The sequence below is a fragment of the Phoca vitulina genome, unplaced genomic scaffold, assembly GCF_004348235.1.
Source record: "Phoca vitulina isolate PV1807 unplaced genomic scaffold, GSC_HSeal_1.0 scaffold93, whole genome shotgun sequence".
Taxonomy (NCBI): domain Eukaryota; kingdom Metazoa; phylum Chordata; class Mammalia; order Carnivora; family Phocidae; genus Phoca; species Phoca vitulina.
In genome coordinates, this window is record NW_022589796.1 from 1,904,531 (window position 1) to 1,926,152 (window position 21,622).

General features: G+C 40.3%; 1 protein-coding gene across 1 annotated transcript; it reads right to left on the bottom strand.

Moving 5' to 3' along the window:
- Positions 1 to 20,263: 20,263 nt before the first annotated feature.
- Positions 20,264 to 20,548, bottom strand: LOC116627067 (non-histone chromosomal protein HMG-17-like). The gene has a single exon (XM_032396712.1). The coding sequence runs from the start codon at positions 20,546 to 20,548 to the stop codon at positions 20,264 to 20,266; it is 285 nt and encodes a 94-aa protein (XP_032252603.1).
- Between the last annotated feature and the right edge of the window lie 1,074 nt (positions 20,549 to 21,622).

The following is a 21,622-nucleotide window of genomic DNA, read 5'->3' on the forward strand; positions in this document are numbered from 1 at the left end:
GGGCACACAGTCATCTAGCTTTCTCACACCTCAAGTATAGGCCAAGGGGCTCAGAATAGCTGCTGTACTCAACGATCTGTCATCTGCTACCACTTTCCCACCATCAGACCCCCCCTCCCTGTGTGTTGGAACCACCTGTATAGAGTTTCTCCTGAGGCTTCGCAACTTCCCCTTGGCCCCTAGGACAGGGGAAGCATGCCATGAACCAAGATATTCTTGGACTTTTCCATGCCCTCTGTGTTTCCTGAAGTCACACTCCTCCACCCCAGATGCTTCCACCCAGAAGTTGTATTGGGTGGAGGGATGAGAACCTGGTATCTGACCCCCTTGCTTTCCTCCTCTCCCCTTTCTCTGTCCCACAGTCCCACCAGACTAGAAGGGGTAGGCTTCAAGTTTTTCCTTCCTCAAATTTTCTCCCCAATCCCTCATGAGTGGAAGAGTTATCTTCTCTACCTTTAAGGAATAAACTCTATGATCCAAGTCATCCAGGCCTAAAGTAGTTTAGAAAATCCTCTCTCCCTACATCAAGCCAGGCATGCAAGCCTCTTCCTTTGTTGCAAAATCATATTTAGAATAGCAGAAGTTTAATATGAACTATTTCCTTTTAGATTCCTGCTGTATAATCCTCATCCAGATCCCCATTTTAGGCAGATATCTCTATCAGGCTTATAAGGGAGAGTGTAATTTTCACAGAAATACAGAAGAGAAAAATACATTAATTTGGAAAAAAGTTACCTAAATATTGAAAGTATGCTGCAGAAATGAAAGTTAAAAAGAACTAAAGAAGTTTTGAGTTCAGTTTCAGAATAAGAAATTAGCAATAGTGTTTGGGTAATACCAGAGGGGAAAGGGTTCTTGAGCAGGAGAGCTTGAAAATGCTCTGGTGGATCAGTTCACTACACCTAATTTCAGGCTCCTCCCATGTCTCGTTCTCTGGGTCCTCTAGCCTCCTCTTCTCTCCCTGATACAGAATCCCTGGACAATTTCTTTGGAGGGATGATTCTCTTTCTGACACATTCAAGACTTTTCCAACTTTTCCATAAAATATGTATAAAATTTCACCATCAGACATTCCTAATCAAATACTTACAAAAGCAAATTTCTGGATGACCATATATTTGTTGTGTTAGAACATTTTGCCAAACTGACAAGTATAGTAAGATCAGCTATTTGTTCCTAACTGCTCTGGACAGTATGGGGAAAGAAAAAGATAAGTTCAGGGATGTACCACGTGATGACCTGGAAGCGTCTATATCTGCCTTGAAAAAATCCTTAGTCCCTGAAGCCATAGAGTGGAGATTTATGGAAACCTAACCCAATTTGATGCAGTAAGTGAGTGGCTGAATTACAATGCAAATTGAACTCCCGACTTTACAAGGCACTAAAGTAAGGGCATTGATTAGGAAGGAACGGAGTCCTAAAAATTGAAATGGGACATATGAGCAGATCCTGATAAAGCTGGGGACACTGAGTCTTCCTCACTTGTAGAAACAGCCCTTCATCCCCATCTGGAGAGATGAATCCTGCTTTGCCTGATGAAATTATAATGGCCTCCTCTGCAGGAATTTCCTTGAAAAAGATATGGGTGATTCACCTCAAAACATGCCTGTACCACTCACTCCTCTTTGCTTCCAGACCCGTAGCTAGACTCGAGTTCCAGCAGGGCCTCCAAAAAGGGAGGTACAAAGAGTGACTAAGGAGGAGATATGTTACATTCCAAAAGACTACATGATTTTTCTAATTTATATAGACAAGAATCTGGAGAATATGTGTGGTAAGTGATATTAAAGTGTGAGATAATGGGGAAAGGAACAAAGAGTTGGATCAGGCTGAATTTATTGGGCATTCTAAACAGCAATTCTGGATTCAGTGTTGTAACTTGAGGACTTAGAAAGGGCTCTGTCTTTTTGATTGGCTATAACATGGACCAAAAGGTGACCTACACTGAATGAAGTTGAAATGCTGGAACTTCCTTGATATACTATAGAAAGATAGATCCAGGGGCACCTGGATGGCTCAGTTGGTTAAGTGTCTGACTTTGGCTCAGGTCATGATCTCCGGGTCCTGGGCTCAAGCCCTACATCGGCATCATGCTCAGCAGTCTGCTTGGGATTCTTTCTCTCCCTCTCCCTCTGCCCCTCCCCCTACTCATGCTTGCTCTCTCTCTCTCTCTCTTTCTCTCATATAAATAAGTAAAATCTTCATTTAAAAAGAAGAAACTATATCCAAAAGCTTAGGGAGATTGGAATGTTAGAGTTGATTTATCTGCTCAACCCACTGTCCAAGGGGCCATAGGACATAACTTTCACCATGGCTATGAAAAATACATTTGTGAAGGAAGCCTCAGCATTCTAGAACTCTGTGGTCACTCTTTTCTATAGGTCAAAACTCTAAGGTGAACTTCTGCCATTGACCTAGTGGCACTTAACCACCAAAACCCCTTGGCAGTAGTTATCATAGTGAACATCAGAGGCAAAGCAACAATCAGAACAGCCTGACTCACAGAGACCTATGTTACTGGCTACTTGATCATAGTTTCCCTAGGAGAGAAATAGGCAAGCAGTCTACTAAATTCTTCCTTGATTTGCATATGTGGGAAAGTTTTAAGTCAAGTGATAGAAGTCTAACATGAATCACCAAAACAGAGAGTCATGGCCCCTGAGTCAGTTCCTAGACTTGAGGCAGTTTACATACCCAGAACCCCTTGAATGAAGAGGAGAAAGTGCCCACTATACTGCCAAAAATTTATACTGTTAATCTTTCTCCCAGCTTTCCCCAAAGCGATCTATAGCCTTTCACAAGGGTGACTCTGCATTGGGGAAAAGGAAATAATCACACTTTTCAGGGATGACTGGACACTAGCTCTGAACTGACACAAATTCCAAGAAATATAAAATGTCACTGTGGTCTAAAAGAGTAGGGACCTATGGAAGTCAAGTGATCAATAGAGTCTTAGCTCAGGTCTGTCTCATGGTGAGCCTCTGAGTTCGTCTTGTGGATATTACTGCTGTTCCAAAATGAATAATTAGGATATAAATATTCAGCAACTGGCTGAATCACCACATTGTTTCTATGACCTGTAAAGCATGGTAGGAAAGGCCAAGTGGAAGCCACTAGAATCAGGTCTACATAGGAATATAGTAAACCAAAATCAATACTGCATTTCTGGAAGTATTGAAGAGATTAGCAGCAGCATCAAAGACTTGAAGAATGTAGGAACGATGATTACATTCAACTCACTTATTTAGCCTGTGAAGAAAACAGGTAGTTCTTAGAGAATAACAGTGGATTATCATAAACTTTACCAGGTGGTGACTCCAACTGCAGCTGCTATTCCAAATGTGGTTTCCTTGCTTGAGCAAATGAACACATCCCCTGGTACCTGGTGTATAGTCATTGATCTGGAAAAAGCTTTCTTCTCCATACCTATTAGTAAAACGATTGGAAGCAGTTTGCTTTTTGCTGGCAAAACTAGAAATATACCTTCACTGTCTTACTTCAGAGGTTTATCAATTCTCCAGCCATATGTCATAATTTAGTCTACAAGGACCTTGACTACCTCTCTTTTCCACAAGATATCACAGTGGTCCATTACAATGATGATATTATGCTGATTGGAACCACTGAGCAAGAACTCTAGACTTATCGGTAAGACATTTGCATGTCAGAGGGTGAGAGAGAAATCCAACAGAAATTCAGAGGCCTTCCACCTCAGTGAAATTTCTGGGGGTCCAGTGATGAGGCGTGTTTCCAGATATCACTTTTAAGTGTAGGATAAATTGTTACATCTAATCCCTGCTATAACCAGGAAAGAAGCACAATGCCTAGTGGGTTTCTATAGTTTGGAGGCAACATATTCTTTATTTGGGTGTGCTAGTTCGGCCCATTTACCGAGTAACTATGAAAAGCTGCCAATTTTGAGTGGAGCCCACAACAAGACTTCTGCAACAAGTCTACACTGTTTGCAAGCAGCTCTGCCACTTGGGAGAATGGATACAGTCAGTGGCAGATAAAGATACAGCTTGGAGCCTCTGGCAGGCGCAATAGGCCAATCACAGCTCAGACCCTTAGGATTTTAGAGCAAAAACCTACTATCCTCTGCAGATAATTACTTTCCATTTGAGAAGCAGCTTTTGGCTTGCTGTTGGGTCTTAGTAGAGACTGAATGCTTAACCATGGGCCACCAAGTTGCCATGTGACCTGAGTTGTCCATCATGAACTGGGTGTTATCTGACCCACCAAGTCAGAGTGAGGTGTGATTAGCAGCACTCCATCATCAAATGGAAGTGGTTTATATGACATCAGAGTAGGCCCTGAAGGCACGAGGAAGTTACATAAAGGAACTAGCCCAAATGCCCTCAGTTCACTCCTGCTACATTACCTTCATAATAAGGTTTCTGTGTCAGTATCAGGGAGCAAAGATCAAAGCCAAACCATAACCAGGACCAAAACAGAGGAGAGAAAACTGACGAAGCCAACTGGATCAGAAGCCAAGGATGATCTATTCTTGAAAGTGTTCTATATCTCAGGGTCCAGTCGAAAAAAAACAGAAACCACACTAGTAATTTTGACTGGGAAAATTTAACACAAAAAGCATTAACTAGTAACACGGGATCAACTTCTAAGAAGGGTAAAGAGAACTATTACTAATACTGAAATAACAGGCACATAGTGCAGCCACTACCTCTAAGGCTGAGAGAGAGCGCCCAGAGAAGTAACAAACTTGGAGAACGCTCCACTCCCTAGCTGAGACTCACCTCTTTGGAGAGGATGTATCTGTACATGTGTAACCTGCTGGATGGGGACATTTGCTGAGATGCCACAGGCCACAACTGGTGGGAAGAAACTGCCTATGGAGGTGGGCACTGCACTGGTGGAATTTTCTGGGAAGCCTGCTGCTGGGGTGGTGATGGAAATCACTGGAAGGGTGTGCATCACTGGGTCTTCCATGCCCCAATGGCAGGAAAGCCCCTGCCATGCCCTAAAATAAGAAAAATACACCAGACAGAGAAAGAAAATCTCCTTCCTCTTGCAGTGTCTTCCCCACGCTCTCTGATGTCAAGTCCTAATATTGCACTAGCTGACAAAAAAGAAATGTCCCAGGGTCCGTCTCCAGGAGCACCAAGCAAGCAAAGAAGAATGGATTTGGAACTGAAACATTAATAACTGGCGTAGTTTCAAAGTAGGCAAAATGGAAGTACGGGTTTAGAGAATGTCCTTAGCCCACCAAAGTGATTTTCAATGTCATGTTCGAGACCACTGACAAGAGGATATTGGGACTAACTAGTAAAATATGGTAGACATAATGGCTCTCACAATTAATCTACTCCTAACTATGGAATCACAAGTTCCGCCCTCCCCAACTCAGTTCTTGAAAGAAATGTAATACGCCAGTTCCCTTCTTCTCTCTGCAGGTTGGTCTAGACCTAATGAGTTGGATGTCTGCAGCCTGTTCTGTGTTAGGGCTGCATGCCCATGACTAGTAACTTCCCACAGCATAAGCTGGAACTGAACAAAGGGAGATTTGGAGTAAACATTTGCTACGGAAGCATATAAACCCAATTTGAATATCTTAAAATTTAATTGTTACTATGAATTACTATGAATAAAATGAATTCACCAACTAATTCAGTCAAAAGAATCAAGCTGGTTGCTACTACAATTCAATTTAAATTCCTAACCATGTAATGGATTTGTTGAGAGACACTGGAAAGTCTTTTCCAGGGAAACTTAAGAATAGAATTTTATCAGCCAGGGTTTCAGGGGACTTAATTTAGGTATAATTGCTCTTTTTTCCCTTTCTACTACTAAAATATGGCGAGTCTCTGACTAATTGAAGTTCCACACAGCAGTCTACCCACATAACCAGAACAAACCTTGAAGTAGGCTATGCACTGGAGAGTTCCCATTCATTACCTCCAGGTCTGGGTTAGTTTTCTTCTCTGGCCTGGAAGCTCATTTCTCCTGAACTGAACTAGTAAACCTACTGTGGATTCAGCTCTACACTCAGTGCTGAAGGAGGTTTCTGGAGAAGAAATAGATAGTCTAGTCAGAACATAGAATTATGAGAAGTCTTCATTCTTTTGACAAAGGAACTAAGAAAGGACCTCAGTTGCATGGCATACACATTAACTACAAGGGATACTCAGAGGTAGGGACGACTGCGTGTGCAGGAATTCCCCGGGCAGGGCTCACAAAGAAGACAGCACTGGCTTCATCTGACACTTTGTTGGGTGAAGTGGCAGTGGGGTACTAGTCATGGAAAGATTTAAGCGGTTAATGATATAACTCCTAGGTCCCAGTTCTACCTCATCTACTCACTAGTTCTGTGACTTGAGGCCAAGTACTCACTAAAGCTCAATCTGCCTATTCCTGAAGGGAGAATGGTAACAGATGATTTGCCCACCCACAATGAGACTATGTAAACAGTAAAGCTTCATCACCATTTATTATTCTTGAGAAGGCACACTTAACCATGGCTAATCAGAATCTCTCTTTTCCTGGCCTTACCTATTTATAGTCACCTTTGAAAAAAAAATGCATTTAAATAAATTTGAAAGAAGAATCACCTTCAGCTGCATAATTCACCCAGAATAGAGACAATAGGAAATGAAACAACATCCCAGATTCACACACTTACATTTGTTTGTTCTTTCTTTTAACCTAAAGAATGCAGTGATTTTTTTTTTTTAAGCTGAAAAGCAACCATGCCAAGTGTCCAGGTTTCTACAGCATATGACAGCTGAGAGTCCAGGATGGGTTGAAAGCTCTATTTTTAGTTTTTAGTCAAAGGATATAAATCAGACCTTCCTGTGGGAATCATCTACACTGAGTCATGCAACACCATCAGGCCAGAATAAAATAGCTCTATAACCCAAAGCATTCATTACCTATGAAATAAAGAAACAGAAGCAATTTTAGAGATCCCTCTCCCTGTAACCTTAGAGCTTCTGAGATAAACACGTTGCCCTCAGTCAGTGCAAATGAACCAAGCAGCAGACCTGAATGTTCAGTGGGAAAGAGAAAAATTAAATTAAAACTTTGGTGTACAAATTACAAATTCAAGGTTATTTAAATCTAAGGTAAGGAAGAAAGCAACTGGTCCCTCTAAATATTATTCAATAAGTAGTTTAATAGTGTTTAAGCTTGCTGCCCAATCGGGAGTCTGTTTCCCTTTTCTAGGATCAAACACACAATACTCAGTTCCTTTAGGAATGTGCTGGATGTGAACACAGAAATGATATTCAATATTGCCTAAGCATTATGGACCCAAACTCAGAAATTTAGATACCTCCATTTTTAGAGGGAGGTACCTGACACCTATAGAGTTTTAACAGCTTGCCCAGGCTATTAACAAGTTAGTGGAAGAGCAGGATCTAAAACACAGAGCAGAAAAGCTCAATGACTGTAAATGGTTAATGTCTTGGTTTGCAACAAGGGAAAGAACAGGCTCCAAGAACTACAGCCTAATGTAATGGAGGAATCGTAAATTCAGAGGCAAAAGGAACCCCAGAAATCATCTTTTCTGACCCACTCATTTTAGAGATGAGACAGGACAAGACAGAGTAAGGTTCTGGCCTAGCGGCTTTCAACTCGTTAGCGACAGAGCCTGGGCTAGGACCTGGGTCTCTTGATCTTTGCCTGGGGATCTTTCCACCACAGTAGCATTGAGATTCTTCTCAGGCAACTTTCTAGAATTGATTATTAAACAGATGGCTTGGGAGCATTTAAAAAAGAAAGCAGTCATTAGCAGCCAGCATGGGTTCGGTTAGAACAAGTTAAGTCATGCCAGGCTAACCTCATTTCCTTTTTCATGTGGTTACAAACAAATGTATACATTATTATAGGAAACTAAAGTTGGGGGATACTCCAGCAGAACTGAGGTGAGCTGTATTTACCCAGCTTAAGACTATAGGCAACCTATCTTGATTTTTCCTCTCCTTGTTTCCCTGCCCTGTGCTTTTTTCAGGACTCAATAATCCTCCATTTACCCACCTAAGACTGGAGCCAACCAGTGAGAATCTACACGCCTTCTTTTATAACATTTGTACAGCTGGGATCCTTTGCCTTTTCCAAACTGGAGGTAGAGGATTCATATAATTGTAGAATTGGGTTTTTTTTTTTTGTGAATGGTAAATATTGGGGAGAAGACACATAAACATAACATCCTTAGCGCAGAAAGACATTGGGAGCTCTAGATTCACCTGGTGATTTTTCTAGTATGACTGGGCATATACTATGCATCCCCAAATGCCAAGAGCCCCAGGAAGGAAGGAAGATACCATTACTAGGAGATATATGCAGAGATGAACATCTCTCCGTTTATGATGAAATCAAATTATCAGGCTCTTCCACAGGTCATCATAGCATGGGTTATTATGGAGATAAGAGGGAAAGGAACTTTGAGGGGATTTTGAAAAATTTGCAATGAGAGAAGAGGTGTTAATCTATATAAATATTTGTCAAATCCCTCCCTTGGGCTTAACATGGCCCACTACCAGGGTGAGGTCACCAGAGTCTCCTAGACTAGGGAGGCTCATCCAGGAATGTTCACAGGATATATAGTGTAACTTAATTGTCAAAGATCTCCATGATCTCCTCATCAAACATTGCAGCCAGATTTTAGGACACAGCACATGTTGATTGATGGTTCTAGAGTCTTCTGGACGTTGACCACTGTCCTCTGTTCTTGACTCTTCAGGGTTTAATTGATGACTTGGGTGAAAGCATATGTTAATTGTTGATCAAGTTAATAGCCAAAAATTTGGGCTCAATTTAACTTTCTAACAATTCCATGCAAAGATGGTGCAGCCCCAGGAAGAGGAAATTCCCATTACCGAGGTGGTAAAATAGAGGCTGGATGAAGCATGGTGGTGACACAGCCAAGGGGATGTAATGCACCTGTGAGGCTATGGGCCTAAATATCTCTAAGAATTCCTTCCATTTTGTGGTTCAGTTATTCTAAAATAAAGGTCCATGAAAATATCTGAAATACAAATATGTACCACATATTAATGGTTAGGGAAGGTAATATTTGCTCCTTTTTTATTACCCTCTTTTGGTTTTGCTTGTCCAAGGTGACACATGCCATATGGACTCAATATGCTCAAGACCTGGATGAATAACTCAGAGGAGACCAGCCGACAATGGAGAGTCTCTAGGTTAAAAGAGTGAGAGTGAGTCACAAATGGATATAAAAATTATATTTGCAACACAATGTTGGAATGAAAAAATATCCCAGAGGAAAAATGATCTGTTTACTCTGTAATACCTTAGGGTAGGAGAAATATTACTTAAGAGCAGAAACTGGGCCTAAAATATGTTTCCCTTTTAAATCAAAGAATTCACGATGGGATGTTTTATGATCATTTTTTATATGACAGTATCCAGGGTGCTTTCAGACAAATATGTAGCAAGAGGAGCTCTTGACCATAAAAAGGACTTCTCTCCCTTTTGAAAAGGAACCCAAGAGTTCCATGAAGGCTGGTAAGCATGCATCTTTGCAGTTCTCAAATAGTCAAAACCCATCCTGCCAGAATCAGTCTCAACCATTAGGAGATTACTTAACATCAGCAGCATCCTCCCCATTTTCCTAAACATTGTAGTCAAAATAATGCAAACAAACAAAAATAGATGAAATGTCCATATAATTTAGGATCTCCCTAGTTAGTGACAGAGAAATGTATATAAATCACAGGTTAGCAGAAGTTATGGCAGGGGCGGTGGACAAGGAGTAGAAAAGGTGGGCCCATTCCAGGCTCCATGCTTCCACAACTATGGACCCTCATCTGGGTCTCACATTCTCCATAAATCCTCACTTTAGAAGGAAGGATTCTTGGAGATGAGATATTCTAGCTAAATCCCAAAGGATGAGAAGAATTCAGCCACATGAAGAGGTTTTCAGGCAGACTCATCAGGTGCAAGCGTCCTCAGGATAGGCAAGTTGTGGTTATACTTGAGGAACTTACAGGGGCTGGTGTGGCTGTGAGGCGGGGGAAGCTGTATGGGTTGGAGGTGTTGGGTGGGGCCAATCATGTAGGGCCTTTGTGCATGTAGGTTTTTTTTATAAGCACTATAGAAAACAATAAAGGATTTTAAGCAGGGCAGAGACAGGTCTTGAGTTACAACGTTTAAAGCTTACTCAAGCTCTTCGATGGAGAATAGATTACAACAGCATCAGGAGTGTAATAAGTAGGAAGACCAGTTCAGCGGCAACTAAAGTGGTGCAAGCAAGAGTAATGAAAGTTTCAAATAGAAGTGTAGAGGAGAGAAGTGGGAATTGAGATACGGTTAAGTGGTAGACTGACAAGACTTGTAGCTGATGACTGAGATGTTACTGTATGGATAATCCAATGAAGTATAAGTAGGTTTTTTGTTTTTTGTTTTTTTAAATGCAATATACTTTACTTTTTTAAAAATTATTATTATGTTATGTTAATCACCATACATTACATCATTAGTTTTTGATGTAGTGTTCCATGATTCATTGTTTGTGCATAACACCCAGTGCTCCATGCAGTACGTGCCCTCTTTAATACCCATCACCCGATAACCCATCCCCCCCACCCCCCTCCCCTCTAGAACCCTCAGTTTGTTTCTCAGAATCCATAGTCTTTCATGGTTCGTCTCCCCCTCCGATTTACCCCCCTTCATTCTTCCCCTCCTGCTATCTTCTTCTTTTTTATTTTTTAACATATAATGTATTATGTGTTTCAGAGGTACAGGTCTGTGATTCAACAGTCTTCACAGCACTCACCATAGCCCATACCCTCCCCAATGTCTATCACCCAGTCACCCCATCCCTCCCACCCCCCACCACTCTAGGAACCCTAAGTCTGAATGTCTGTACAAATGCAAAGCATTGCTATTAATATGACAACACAGACCAAAATATGTAGTTCAGGCTATAAAAGGCTACTCTTGGTAAACATGGTTGCTAAATTTATTCCTGAGCAAGCTACCATATGACCCAGCAATTGCACTACTGGGTATTTACCCCAAAGATACAAATGTAGTGATCCAAAGGGGTACGTGCACCCCAATGTTTATAGCAGCAATGTCCACAATAGCCAAACTATGGTAAGTGCCATGATATCCATCAACAGATGAATGGATAAAGAGGATGTGGTATATATATACCATGGAATATTATGCAGCCATCAAAAGGAATGAAATCTTGCCATTTGCAGCAATGTGGATGGAACTGGAGGGTATTATGCTGAGCGAAATAAATCAATCAGAGAAAGACATGTATCATATGATCTTACTGATATGAGGAATTCTTAATCTCAGGAAACAAACTGAGGGTTGCTGGAGTGGTGGGGGGTGGGAGGGATGGGGTGGCTGGGTGATAGACATTGGGGAGGGTATGGACTATGGTGAGCACTGTGAATTGTGTAAGACTGTTGAATCACAGACCTGTACCTCTGAAACAAATAATACATTATATGTTAAAAAAAAAAAAAAAAAAAAGATAGTAGGAAGGGAAAAATGAAGGGGGGAAATCGGAGGGGGAGACAAACCATGAGAGACTATGGACTCTGAGAAACAAACTGAGGGTTCTAGAGGGGAGGGGGGTGGGGGGGATGGGTTAGCCTGGTGATGGGTATTAAAGAGGGCACGTACTGAAAAAAAAAAATTTATTCCTGAGCATAAGGAAGAAAGAGTTGCATACATACATTTACCCACCAGGCAACTGAAGAGCTCTGATGGGTCCTTTCAGTAGGCAGGGCAAAAAATTATCAACAATAATTACTATTCCAAGTGTTTCCCACTATACTGCCCCCACTATGGACAAGTTAGAGCTGCTCCTTTCAAGACAGGTCTGTCCTTGCATACCTAGGCAACATCTTGAAGTCACCAGATCCATGCAGATCCCATGACTGGTTCCATGACTGTTTTCCAAGAGGGGCATTCCCAGCCCCTACCCATGGAGTCACCTAGGACATCCTTGACAGCCTACTACTTTTACAGGACATTGGGACTTAACAAAAGATGCACCCACCAAGGCAAAAATAGCCATGCAATTTTGGAAGCTCCAAATAAAACCATATACATGATGTTGTATAGAAAAATGAAGTGGTTTATTATCTGAACTTTTTATCTTTGACTATAAGGATGAGCCGTATTTAGACATAGCCCAAATCACTGCTCCATAAAGAGCTTAGGGCTACCCTGATTCTGGAAGATGCTATATAAAAAACCTGGTTCTATTTCCAAGGCTGCTATACAACCAAAATAAATCATCAGCAGTCTGTACATTCATTTATACATACATACTGTACCTTCTCTAACTGAAAATATTCACACAGCAGATTGAATTCAATATGCTTTCCCCGAAGATGTTATTCTGAAAAATAGAAGTGTTATTACCTAAAATAAAAAAGATAAGAACATTAATTGCACAGTGTTTCTATTGCCTCCACACTGTCTCCACTGATGATTCTCTTAACCTCTCCAAACACAAAATGATCCAAATAAGGATCTGAGTTGAATTAGAAAGTATATGGTCCCATCCCAATATTTTGAGCAGCTTGCATTCACAAGTCAGAAATTAACAACTGTGGTCTAGGGAATATGTCTTTAGGAAATGTTTCCAGTCCCCTTGGGATCAGTATTTGTTTTCTAGGTATTGCAAAGCAGAAAACAGATACCAGTATACAGTGGGCAACGTGGAATCCTTTTGAAATTGCACAGGTACCTTTTTCTTTGTTAAATAAAGAAAGACTGTTTTATTTTTTTTTAAAGATTTTATTTATTTTTATTTGAGAGAGAGAGAATGAGAGAGAGCGAGTACATGAGAGGGGGGAGGGTCAGAGGGAGAAGCAGACTCCCCGCCGAGCAGAGAGCCCGATGCGGGACTCGATCCAGGGACTCCAGGATCATGACCTGAGCCGAAGGCAGTCGCTTAACCAACTGAGCCACCCAGGCGCCCAAAGAAAGACTGTTTTAAATGATATCACTCAAACCTAGTAAGGATAGTATCAGTTGCTAACAGCACTCACAATTGTTCTCCTTTTTGAAAGTAATTAAACAATATGAATCAAAATAAAAAAGATTTATACTTTTTACATAGGTTTATCCTCAACTTATGAAATTGTAGCCTAATAAAATATCCAAAATATGGGGAAAAACTCCAAATGCACAAAGAAGTGTTTTAGATCATTAATAGTAAAAAAAATTGGGGAAAAACTATTTAATAGTAAAAAAATTAGAAAAAATATATATATCTAACAACAGGGAAATGATTAACTCAATTATGGTCCATCCACTTAATCTAATATAAAACCTTTTTTAAAATTAGGGTTGGGGCACCTGGGTGGCTCAGTCGGTTAAGCATCTGCCTTCTGCTCAGGTCATGATCCCAGGGTCCTGGGATCGAGCCCCGCATTGGGATCCCTGCTCAGTGGGGAGTCTGCTTCTCCCTCTCCTGCTCCCCCTGCTTGTGCTGTCACTCTCTGTCAAATAAATAAAATATTAAAGAAACAATTAGGGTTATAGGGGCGCCTGGGTGGCTCAGTCAGTTAAGCATCTGCCTTCGGCTCAGGTCATAATCCCAGGATTGTGGGATCAAGCCAAGTCAGCCTCCCTGCTCAGCGGGGAGCCTGCTTCTCCCTCTCCTCCCTGCTCATGCTCTCTCTCTCACCACCTCTGTTGCTATCTCTGTCCCCAGTCTTTAAAAAAAATTAGGGTTATAAAGACTATATAACAGTATGAATAGTGCTTCTTATAGTAAATAACAAGTTAAGCTTTAGAATTACTTGACATCAGTAATATAAAAAGGAAATGCCCATATTGGTAAGGCCACCTCTCCAAACTGGAGTAGGGTTTTACTTGGGAATCAGCTGAATAGATTTGTTAAAAGATAAACTGAGTCACATTAATATTTTTTAAGAGTTGATGTGAGCATTTATCAATTTAAATCCAGCAACGCTAAACAGGAAGTGGTTGGAAGCATTCTATCCACAGGAGCCAGACTTCGAGAAAGTGCAGAAGCCAAGAAAGGAAATGATTTGGTTGGCTATGGCTTGGTCCAGTTGGTTGTTGTGCTTGGTTGTCCTGAGGTTGTTTTCATTTTATAACCCTGAGACATTTGCTGGCTTAGATTTTGGATTTCCTTACGAGGTCACCATAGCATTAGAACCACATCAGCCCAACAGCCTCCTTGTTCAGTGTAACAGAGAGACGCCACGCTCCAGTCTTCCCCTTCTGTGCATTCTGTGCAGGGTTATAAAGTAGCACGGAAGCTTGGCCCCAGCTGAAAGGCTGCGCTGTGATTCCTCCAGACTCCACCTGAGTTGTGGGTTCTCTAAAAAAAAAAAGAAACGCGTCATACTGAATGGAGTGACACGTTGTGAAGACAACCAAGGCTAAGTGTTATTAGGGCTGGTGCCTACTGCAGTGTCCATGCCTCTCCTCTACAACTGTAGGAAAATCCCTGGAAATAGGAACCAAAACAAACAAACACCCACTAAGACTGTGTCAGTAATGCATTAATATCCAGCTGGAAAATGTCAAAAATCAGTCCTTTGTGGTTATCATACATGATTCCTTATGACTGATTTTTTTCTCTAAGTTCACCAGTTAATAGTAATGACCTATTGCTGAACCTTGAGAGTGATGTTGTAATGATCTCCCTCTGAAATAGACTTCCTTCCATTCCACTGCCCTCCCCAGTGTATCTTTGTTCGGCTGCAAACATGCCATTGTTAGGCACAGAGAAGTTTTGGCCTCAGAGCTCTGTCTCCGAATTCCTGGCTTATGTCTGTCCAGCCCTCTGAGAAGTATGATTTGTTAGGAAAAGCCACCCTGGGGCTCACAGATTCACAGTTTATCTCTACAGTTTTCATGTTATTTTGTTATCCTGGTGTTACCTTGAGGTTCTTCAAAATAACACTTAAAAAGATTCACATGTCTCACATCTAAAGGAAGTTTGTGATTCCTTTTTTTATACCCCCACCTTGTTTGAAAAAGGAGCAATGGAAGCTTGGAATAATACAACAGATTTAAAGAAAGAAATGAAGATAAAGAGAAAACAGTGGTAGAAAAATAAGTTGCTGCTGGGGTAAGGATGGTACCCATAATGCATTTTTAACATCCTTAAAGGACTGAGCTGTACATTTGATTTCTAGCTCCTCAGCCCCCACGGCAAGCATGGAGAAATTATTATTATCACTGACATGTATTCTTTATAGTTATTTTGGAGAAGTTTCCAAAAAGTGTCCATCAATGGATGAACCAGTAAAGAAAATAAGGTATATATACACATAATAGAATATTACTCAGTCTTAAAAAAAAAAAAAAAAAAAAAAAAAGGAAATTCTGCCATTTGCAACAACATGGATGAACCTGGAAGACATTCTGCTGAGTGAAATAAGCCAGTCACAGGATGACAAATCCTGCATGATTCCTTTTATATGAGGTGTCTAAAATAGTCAAATTCACAGAAGCAATAAAATACAATAGTGGTTACCAGGGACTGGGAGAAGGGGAAACACACGGTTGTTTCATGGGAATAAGGTTTCAGTTACACAAGATGCATGAGTTCTGGAGATCTGCTGTCAACACAGTACCTACAGAACCTAAAGTACAGTATTGTGCACTTCACAATTTCTTAAGACAGTAGATCTCAGGTTTGTATTCTTACCACCAAAAAGAGGGGGACACAGCAAACTTAGGGAGATGTTGGATATGTCTATTATCTTGATTGTGGTGAAGGAATCATGGGTGTTTGCATATGTTCAAACTCATCAAACGGTATATATTGGCTATACGCAATTCTTCGGATATGGGTTATACCTCAATAAAGCTATTGAAAACAAATAAACATAACCACACTTAACCATTTTTTCTAATATTATCAAACAATAGGTTGGCTGAACAGAAATCAATAATCAGAACAAAACATAATCAAGGATTGTTAGTTAATAGGGTAATGAGTCTAACACAGAGAATATAGATGACCTACATAATCTATGTTCATTTCCGTCAAAATGTTCTACTTTTATGCATAATACATTGTTAAAATAAATAAATAAATAAAAGGACTTTGCAGAATAAGGTTATCTTTCCATCATTCATATTTGATTATCTGTAGCTTTTTCTATTGGAAGGTGGGTAAAGGAAAATTTTCCTTGCAAATCAATGTGGTCAAGAGCATTGATCAATGTCCACACACTGATAAGCCCTCCTTAGGTGACCTCAGGACCTCAGCTCCAGTAGTATGTATAAAAGTGTAGGACTAGAAATGAAGTTACTTGGGTTCAGGGTGAATATAACATCTCTGCTTCCTATATTTCCACAGTGCCCTTCAATATACGGGAACAATGAGTTAAAACAATCTCGTTTGTAGAAGTGAGTGTGGTCAGGAGGTATGATGCAGCTTTTATGCTGATTCATTGGCTCACAGTGAGATAAGCTTGCATGAGAGGACCCAAGAAGCTTTCGACATTCATTAGATTTATCTTCAAACCATAATTCTTTAAGGTAAAGTGAGACTTTAATTTAATAAGCTTGCAACTGGTTAATAACACAGCTATAATTCCAGGTACACTTGTCTTCAAGTGATGATAGCCTGGCTGGTTATTTTTAAGTCATAGATGTGTTTTGAGTGTTTGTTTGCTCTACAACTGTGCTGAGGTATAATTGATGTAAATAAACTGTCCATATTGAAATTGTACTATCTGATGAGTTTTGACATAATAAAGTCCCATGAAACCATAATTACAGTCAAGTTAATGAACCTGCCAATCACCCTTGAAAGTTTTGCTCGTGTCTTTCATACTCTTTTATTATAATTGTTTTTATCTGGGCGCCTGGGTGGCTCAGTTGGTTAAGCGACTGCCTTCAGCTCAGGTCATGATCCTGGAGTCCCGGGATCGAGTCCCGCATCAGGCTCCCTGCTCGGCAGGGAGTCTGCTTCTCCCTCTGACCCTCCTCTCTCTCATGCTCTCTGTCTCTCATTCTCTCTCTCTCTCAAATAAATAAAATAAAATCTTTAAAAAAAAAAAAAATAATAATTGTTTTTATCTGCCCGTTTCCAGTATATGGCAATGAATTTACTTTTTAGCATCTATTTCATTGTGATGCAATGGATATTTATCCTTTGCTCTTTTTAAATGCAATCGATGATGGTCACTTTTCTAGGAATCATGAAAAGGATTTCCTCCTCCACAGAAAACTTTGGCTCTAGAAGTGAATTAGCTTCTAGGTATTTAAGTAGGGTAAGCTACCAGGAAGAACTGGCCAGTCACTGTCTCAGGACAGAAATAGAACACCCAAAATGAAGAGGAGGTGAGGACGGGGGTGGGGGGCCTGGCATCACTTCGTATGAGGAAGTGGCATCAGGAAGGGACAGCCCAATCTGATAGGCTGTGGCAGGGCCAGTCCACCATCATTCCATAAAAGGAGCATATTGTGTAAAAATATGCCAGGGACGGGTGAAGTCCTCCATAAAAGAAAAGAAAGGAAGAACAAGGGGACCAAAAGGAAGAGAGAATTGAAGGGAAGGAGAGCAATAAGATATTAAGAGTGAGAGGAAAAAGATAAACAGCAAACACTGCAGTGGGGCCTTTGGCTAACGAACATATGTAGAGTGACTTTGGTGGTTAAGAAGCCAGAGAAGGTCCTGAAGCGGGTCCCCGCCAATGCCGGCCCCACGTGACACAGTGGCTGGGGCCAGAGCACGAAACAGGAAAGCTACTGAACTGGAATAGGATTCCTCTACCATCTCTGCCCATCACAGGGCTAGAGACAGAGGAAAACTTTCCCTCCTCAGGAAAAAAAAGAGCTATTTTTATCAAGTTAAATGAGCCTGAATTGGCAGATGAATATTGTTAATTGGTGTGGTTTCTTCCGTGCAAGAAAGAGTTTCCAATCAGACTAGCAATTCCTCTGCCACCCAAACAACAACGTATTAATAAAAATGAAATGAAGTTTCAGAATCCTTGTCGATAATGAGCTCATAATCCTGTGCCCCTTCACTTTGCTAGAAAAGGAAACTCAGTCGTAAAGCTGCTACCATGACATCCTCTCTGTCCCGGCCATTCTTTCCATGGTGACAATGCAAATGCGATTTTTTTTTTCTCTAAGAATTTCTACATTTAGATGTCAAATCAAGCTGTTCTAATGGCCTAATTGTGATCCTCCCTTCATCAACAGACTTTTCAAGGAGTTTCTGATTGAAAGCAGCCAGGCAAGTCTGTTAGGTGCATCTTGTTCTGAAAAGCAAGGGGAGGGGGTGGTGGAAATAAAACAGAGAGGAGAAGTATTTCCCCTTTTAAGAAATACCAACTTTATCTATTTTACAGTTTCATGAACTTGACAAATGTATATTCCCACATAACCACAACTGCATTAAGATATGGAGAATCTACATCACCCCAGAAATTCCTGGTCTTAGACAACCACCGATTTGTCTTCTGTCACTGTGGATGAGTGTTGCCTTTTCTAGAATTTCATATAAATGAAGTAATATCATGACTTCTTAAAAACTCAACTTAGTGGTTTTTTTGGATTGATCTATTTTAGAGAGAGAATGCGCACGCACATGATTGCAAGGACGAAGAGGGGGAGAGAGAATCCCCAAGCAGACTGCCCGCTGAGCACGGAGCCCCTTGTGTGGCTCTATCCCACGACACCGAGATCATGGCCTGAGCTGAAACCAAGAGCCGGTTGCTTAACCGACTGAGCCACCTAGGTGCCCCTCGGCTAATGTTTTTGAAATTCAATCCATGTCGCATGGACATCAGCAGTCTATTCCTTTTCATTGGTGTTCTATTATATGATTATACTTCAATGTGTTTACCTGTGGACATTTGGATTCTTTTCTGTCTTAGGCTATTATCAATAAAGCTACCATGAATATTAGCATCCAAAAATTTTTGTGGACATATGTTCTCATTTTTCTTGGGTAAGCACTTAGGAATAGAACTGCTGTCTCATATAGTAAGTGTATTTTTTACTTAAAAGAAACTGCCAACTGTTTTCCAAGTTAGCTATACCACTTCATATTTCCATCAATAATGATTTTCAGTTGCTCCAAACCAGAGCCAGTGAAATGGGTGTAAAGTTATATCTCAGTATGGTTTTAATTACACTTTCCCGATGACCTTAATGTTGAATATTTTTTCATGTATTTATTGGCTGTTCATTAAGTTCTTTTGTGAAGTGTTTAAAATCTTTCACCCATTTTGAACTATTATTAAATGGTTTGTAAGAAGAGTTCTTTAAATATTTTTAACACTCTTGTCAGATATATGTATTGCGAATATTGTACTGCAGTCTATGACTTGCCTTTTCGTTTTCTTCAAGGTGTCTTTCAAGCAACAGAATTTTAAATTTTAATGAAATTGAGTTTCTCCAATTTTTATAGTTTGTGTTTTGGGCTTTCTCCATAATTGCCAAGATTTTCTCCGGTTCGTCACTAGACAAGTTTCAGGTTTTAAACTTGGATCTATCCACCATCTTCCCCCGCCCCAAGCCAAACTATATCCAGCTTTATTAAAGATACTTTTCACAAACACTCATGGTATTTCAGACAATCGTTAACAGCATACAACAACTTCCAAACTCTCTTCTTCAGTGGAATACCAAAATCAGAAAGCCACTATAAAACCCGATGAAGTCTTCATGTGATACTCTGAACAGGGAAAAGTTAGGGTGAGGGTTGACCTTTCACACTTAGCATGTTGTTCAATGGGTTTTCACAACCTGACCCTGACTTTCAGGAAATGAAATCAAAATGGCAGAGGGATCCATCTGAAGATCCACAAGCTAAAAAAGGAACTCTTTTGAGAGATGCCATCTCCATGGTGACATTGGAGAGTCCAGATTGCCTGACATACTGGAACCATGTCTTGGGGTCAGGTTCCAACAGATCTCTGGGCTTAAGGGAGTCAAGTCTATGTTGAAGGCAGAGAGGAAGAAGAAGACATAAAAATATGAATTTTAGTTTTTCCACATCACAAAGCATTTGTGCCAAGGTGGCTCCTTTGTGTCAACATCGAGGAATCCCTCCTCCTGGGCACCAAGAGGAAGTTTCTCAAAACTAGCGGGGAGAGGTGTTTTCCCTCCGTACCAATCTAGCTTTGGAGATGTGCTTTTAGTGCCCTTCCCCCCCATACAACAGTGAAACGTTCTCTGTGCTAACAACAGAGCTTAAAAAAAAGTAAAATAAAATTTTGCATTTTTATAAAATTTTATAAAAAATAGTATTCCAGACTGTACAGTCACCAGAAGTACAGTTATCAAAAATGCACACACTTCACTTGGCCTGTCCAGCACCTTTCGCTTTCAGCGCCTGGTCTTTGGGCATCTCTATTTGGGCATCTCCATTTTCTCCAAGGTTATTCCCATCCTTGCCAGCATCAGCTTTCCCCTTTTTCCCTTGGGGTACCTTCTCTCCCTTCTTGGCAGGGGCCTTTTTAGGCTTGGGCTCTGGCTTCAGGGAAGCAGGTTTAGCAGATAACTTTACAGATCTTCTCTGTGGCTCATCCTTCACCTTGGCTTTATCTCCTTTAGCATCCCCTTCAGCCTTTCTCTTGGGCATGATGGCCACGGGGTGGGACACGGGCACTGGGCAGGGGGCATGCAGCACACGTGGGCTTTGGCCAGTCCAGGAGTCATTTTCACCTCTTCTTCTGATCTGGCCTCCATCTTGAGTAAATTTTTGCATATGACATGAGAAACAGATCTTAAGGTTCTTTTTATTTGATCTATGTCTATTCAGATATTCGAGACCTACTTGTTGGAAAGACTATCCTAATGGATTAACTTGCATCTTTATAAACAATCAATTGACCATACATGTGCAGTCTATATCTGGACTCTAGTCCATTGGTCTATATGTCTAGCTGAATGCAAATACTACATTATCTTGATTAGTTACTTACTAGAAAGTCTTGAAATCAGATAGTTATAAGTCCTGCAACTTCGTTCTTTTTTTCCCCTTAAAATTATGTTGACTATCCTATGTCCTTAACATTGGATTCCACATAAATTTTAGAATCAGCTTGCCAATTTCTACCCAAAAATCCTGTTGAGATTTTGATTAGCATAGCATTCCATTTATAGAACAATTTGGGTACAATTGACATCATTTTATTTTATTTCATCTTACTTTATTTTATTTTATTATGGTAAGAATTCTTAACATGAGATCTACCCTCTTCACAAAATTTTAAGTGTACAATTTAGTATTGTTAACTCTAGACACAATAATTGATTAATAGATTAGTTAGCACAAGAATTGATACCTTCACATGTTGATTTTCCAATCCTTTAACATGCTATCTCTGTATTTATTTACATCATCTTTAATTTCTCTTGTTTTTTATGTTTTAGAGTATAGCTCTTGCACATATTTTATTAAATTTATTCCTAAGTAGCTCATGTTTTTAGATGACACTAAATGGTGTGATTTTATAAAATTTTATTTTCCAATTGCTATTTTAGTATGTAGAAGTATAATTGAATTTTTATGTTGACCTTGAACCCTATGACTTAGCCAAGATATCCAAATCTGTATATTTTTGAGCTATAGTTTGTTGTTGTTGTTGTTGTTTTAAAGATTTACTTATTTATTTAGAAGGACAGAGAGAATACTCAAGCAGACTCCCCACAG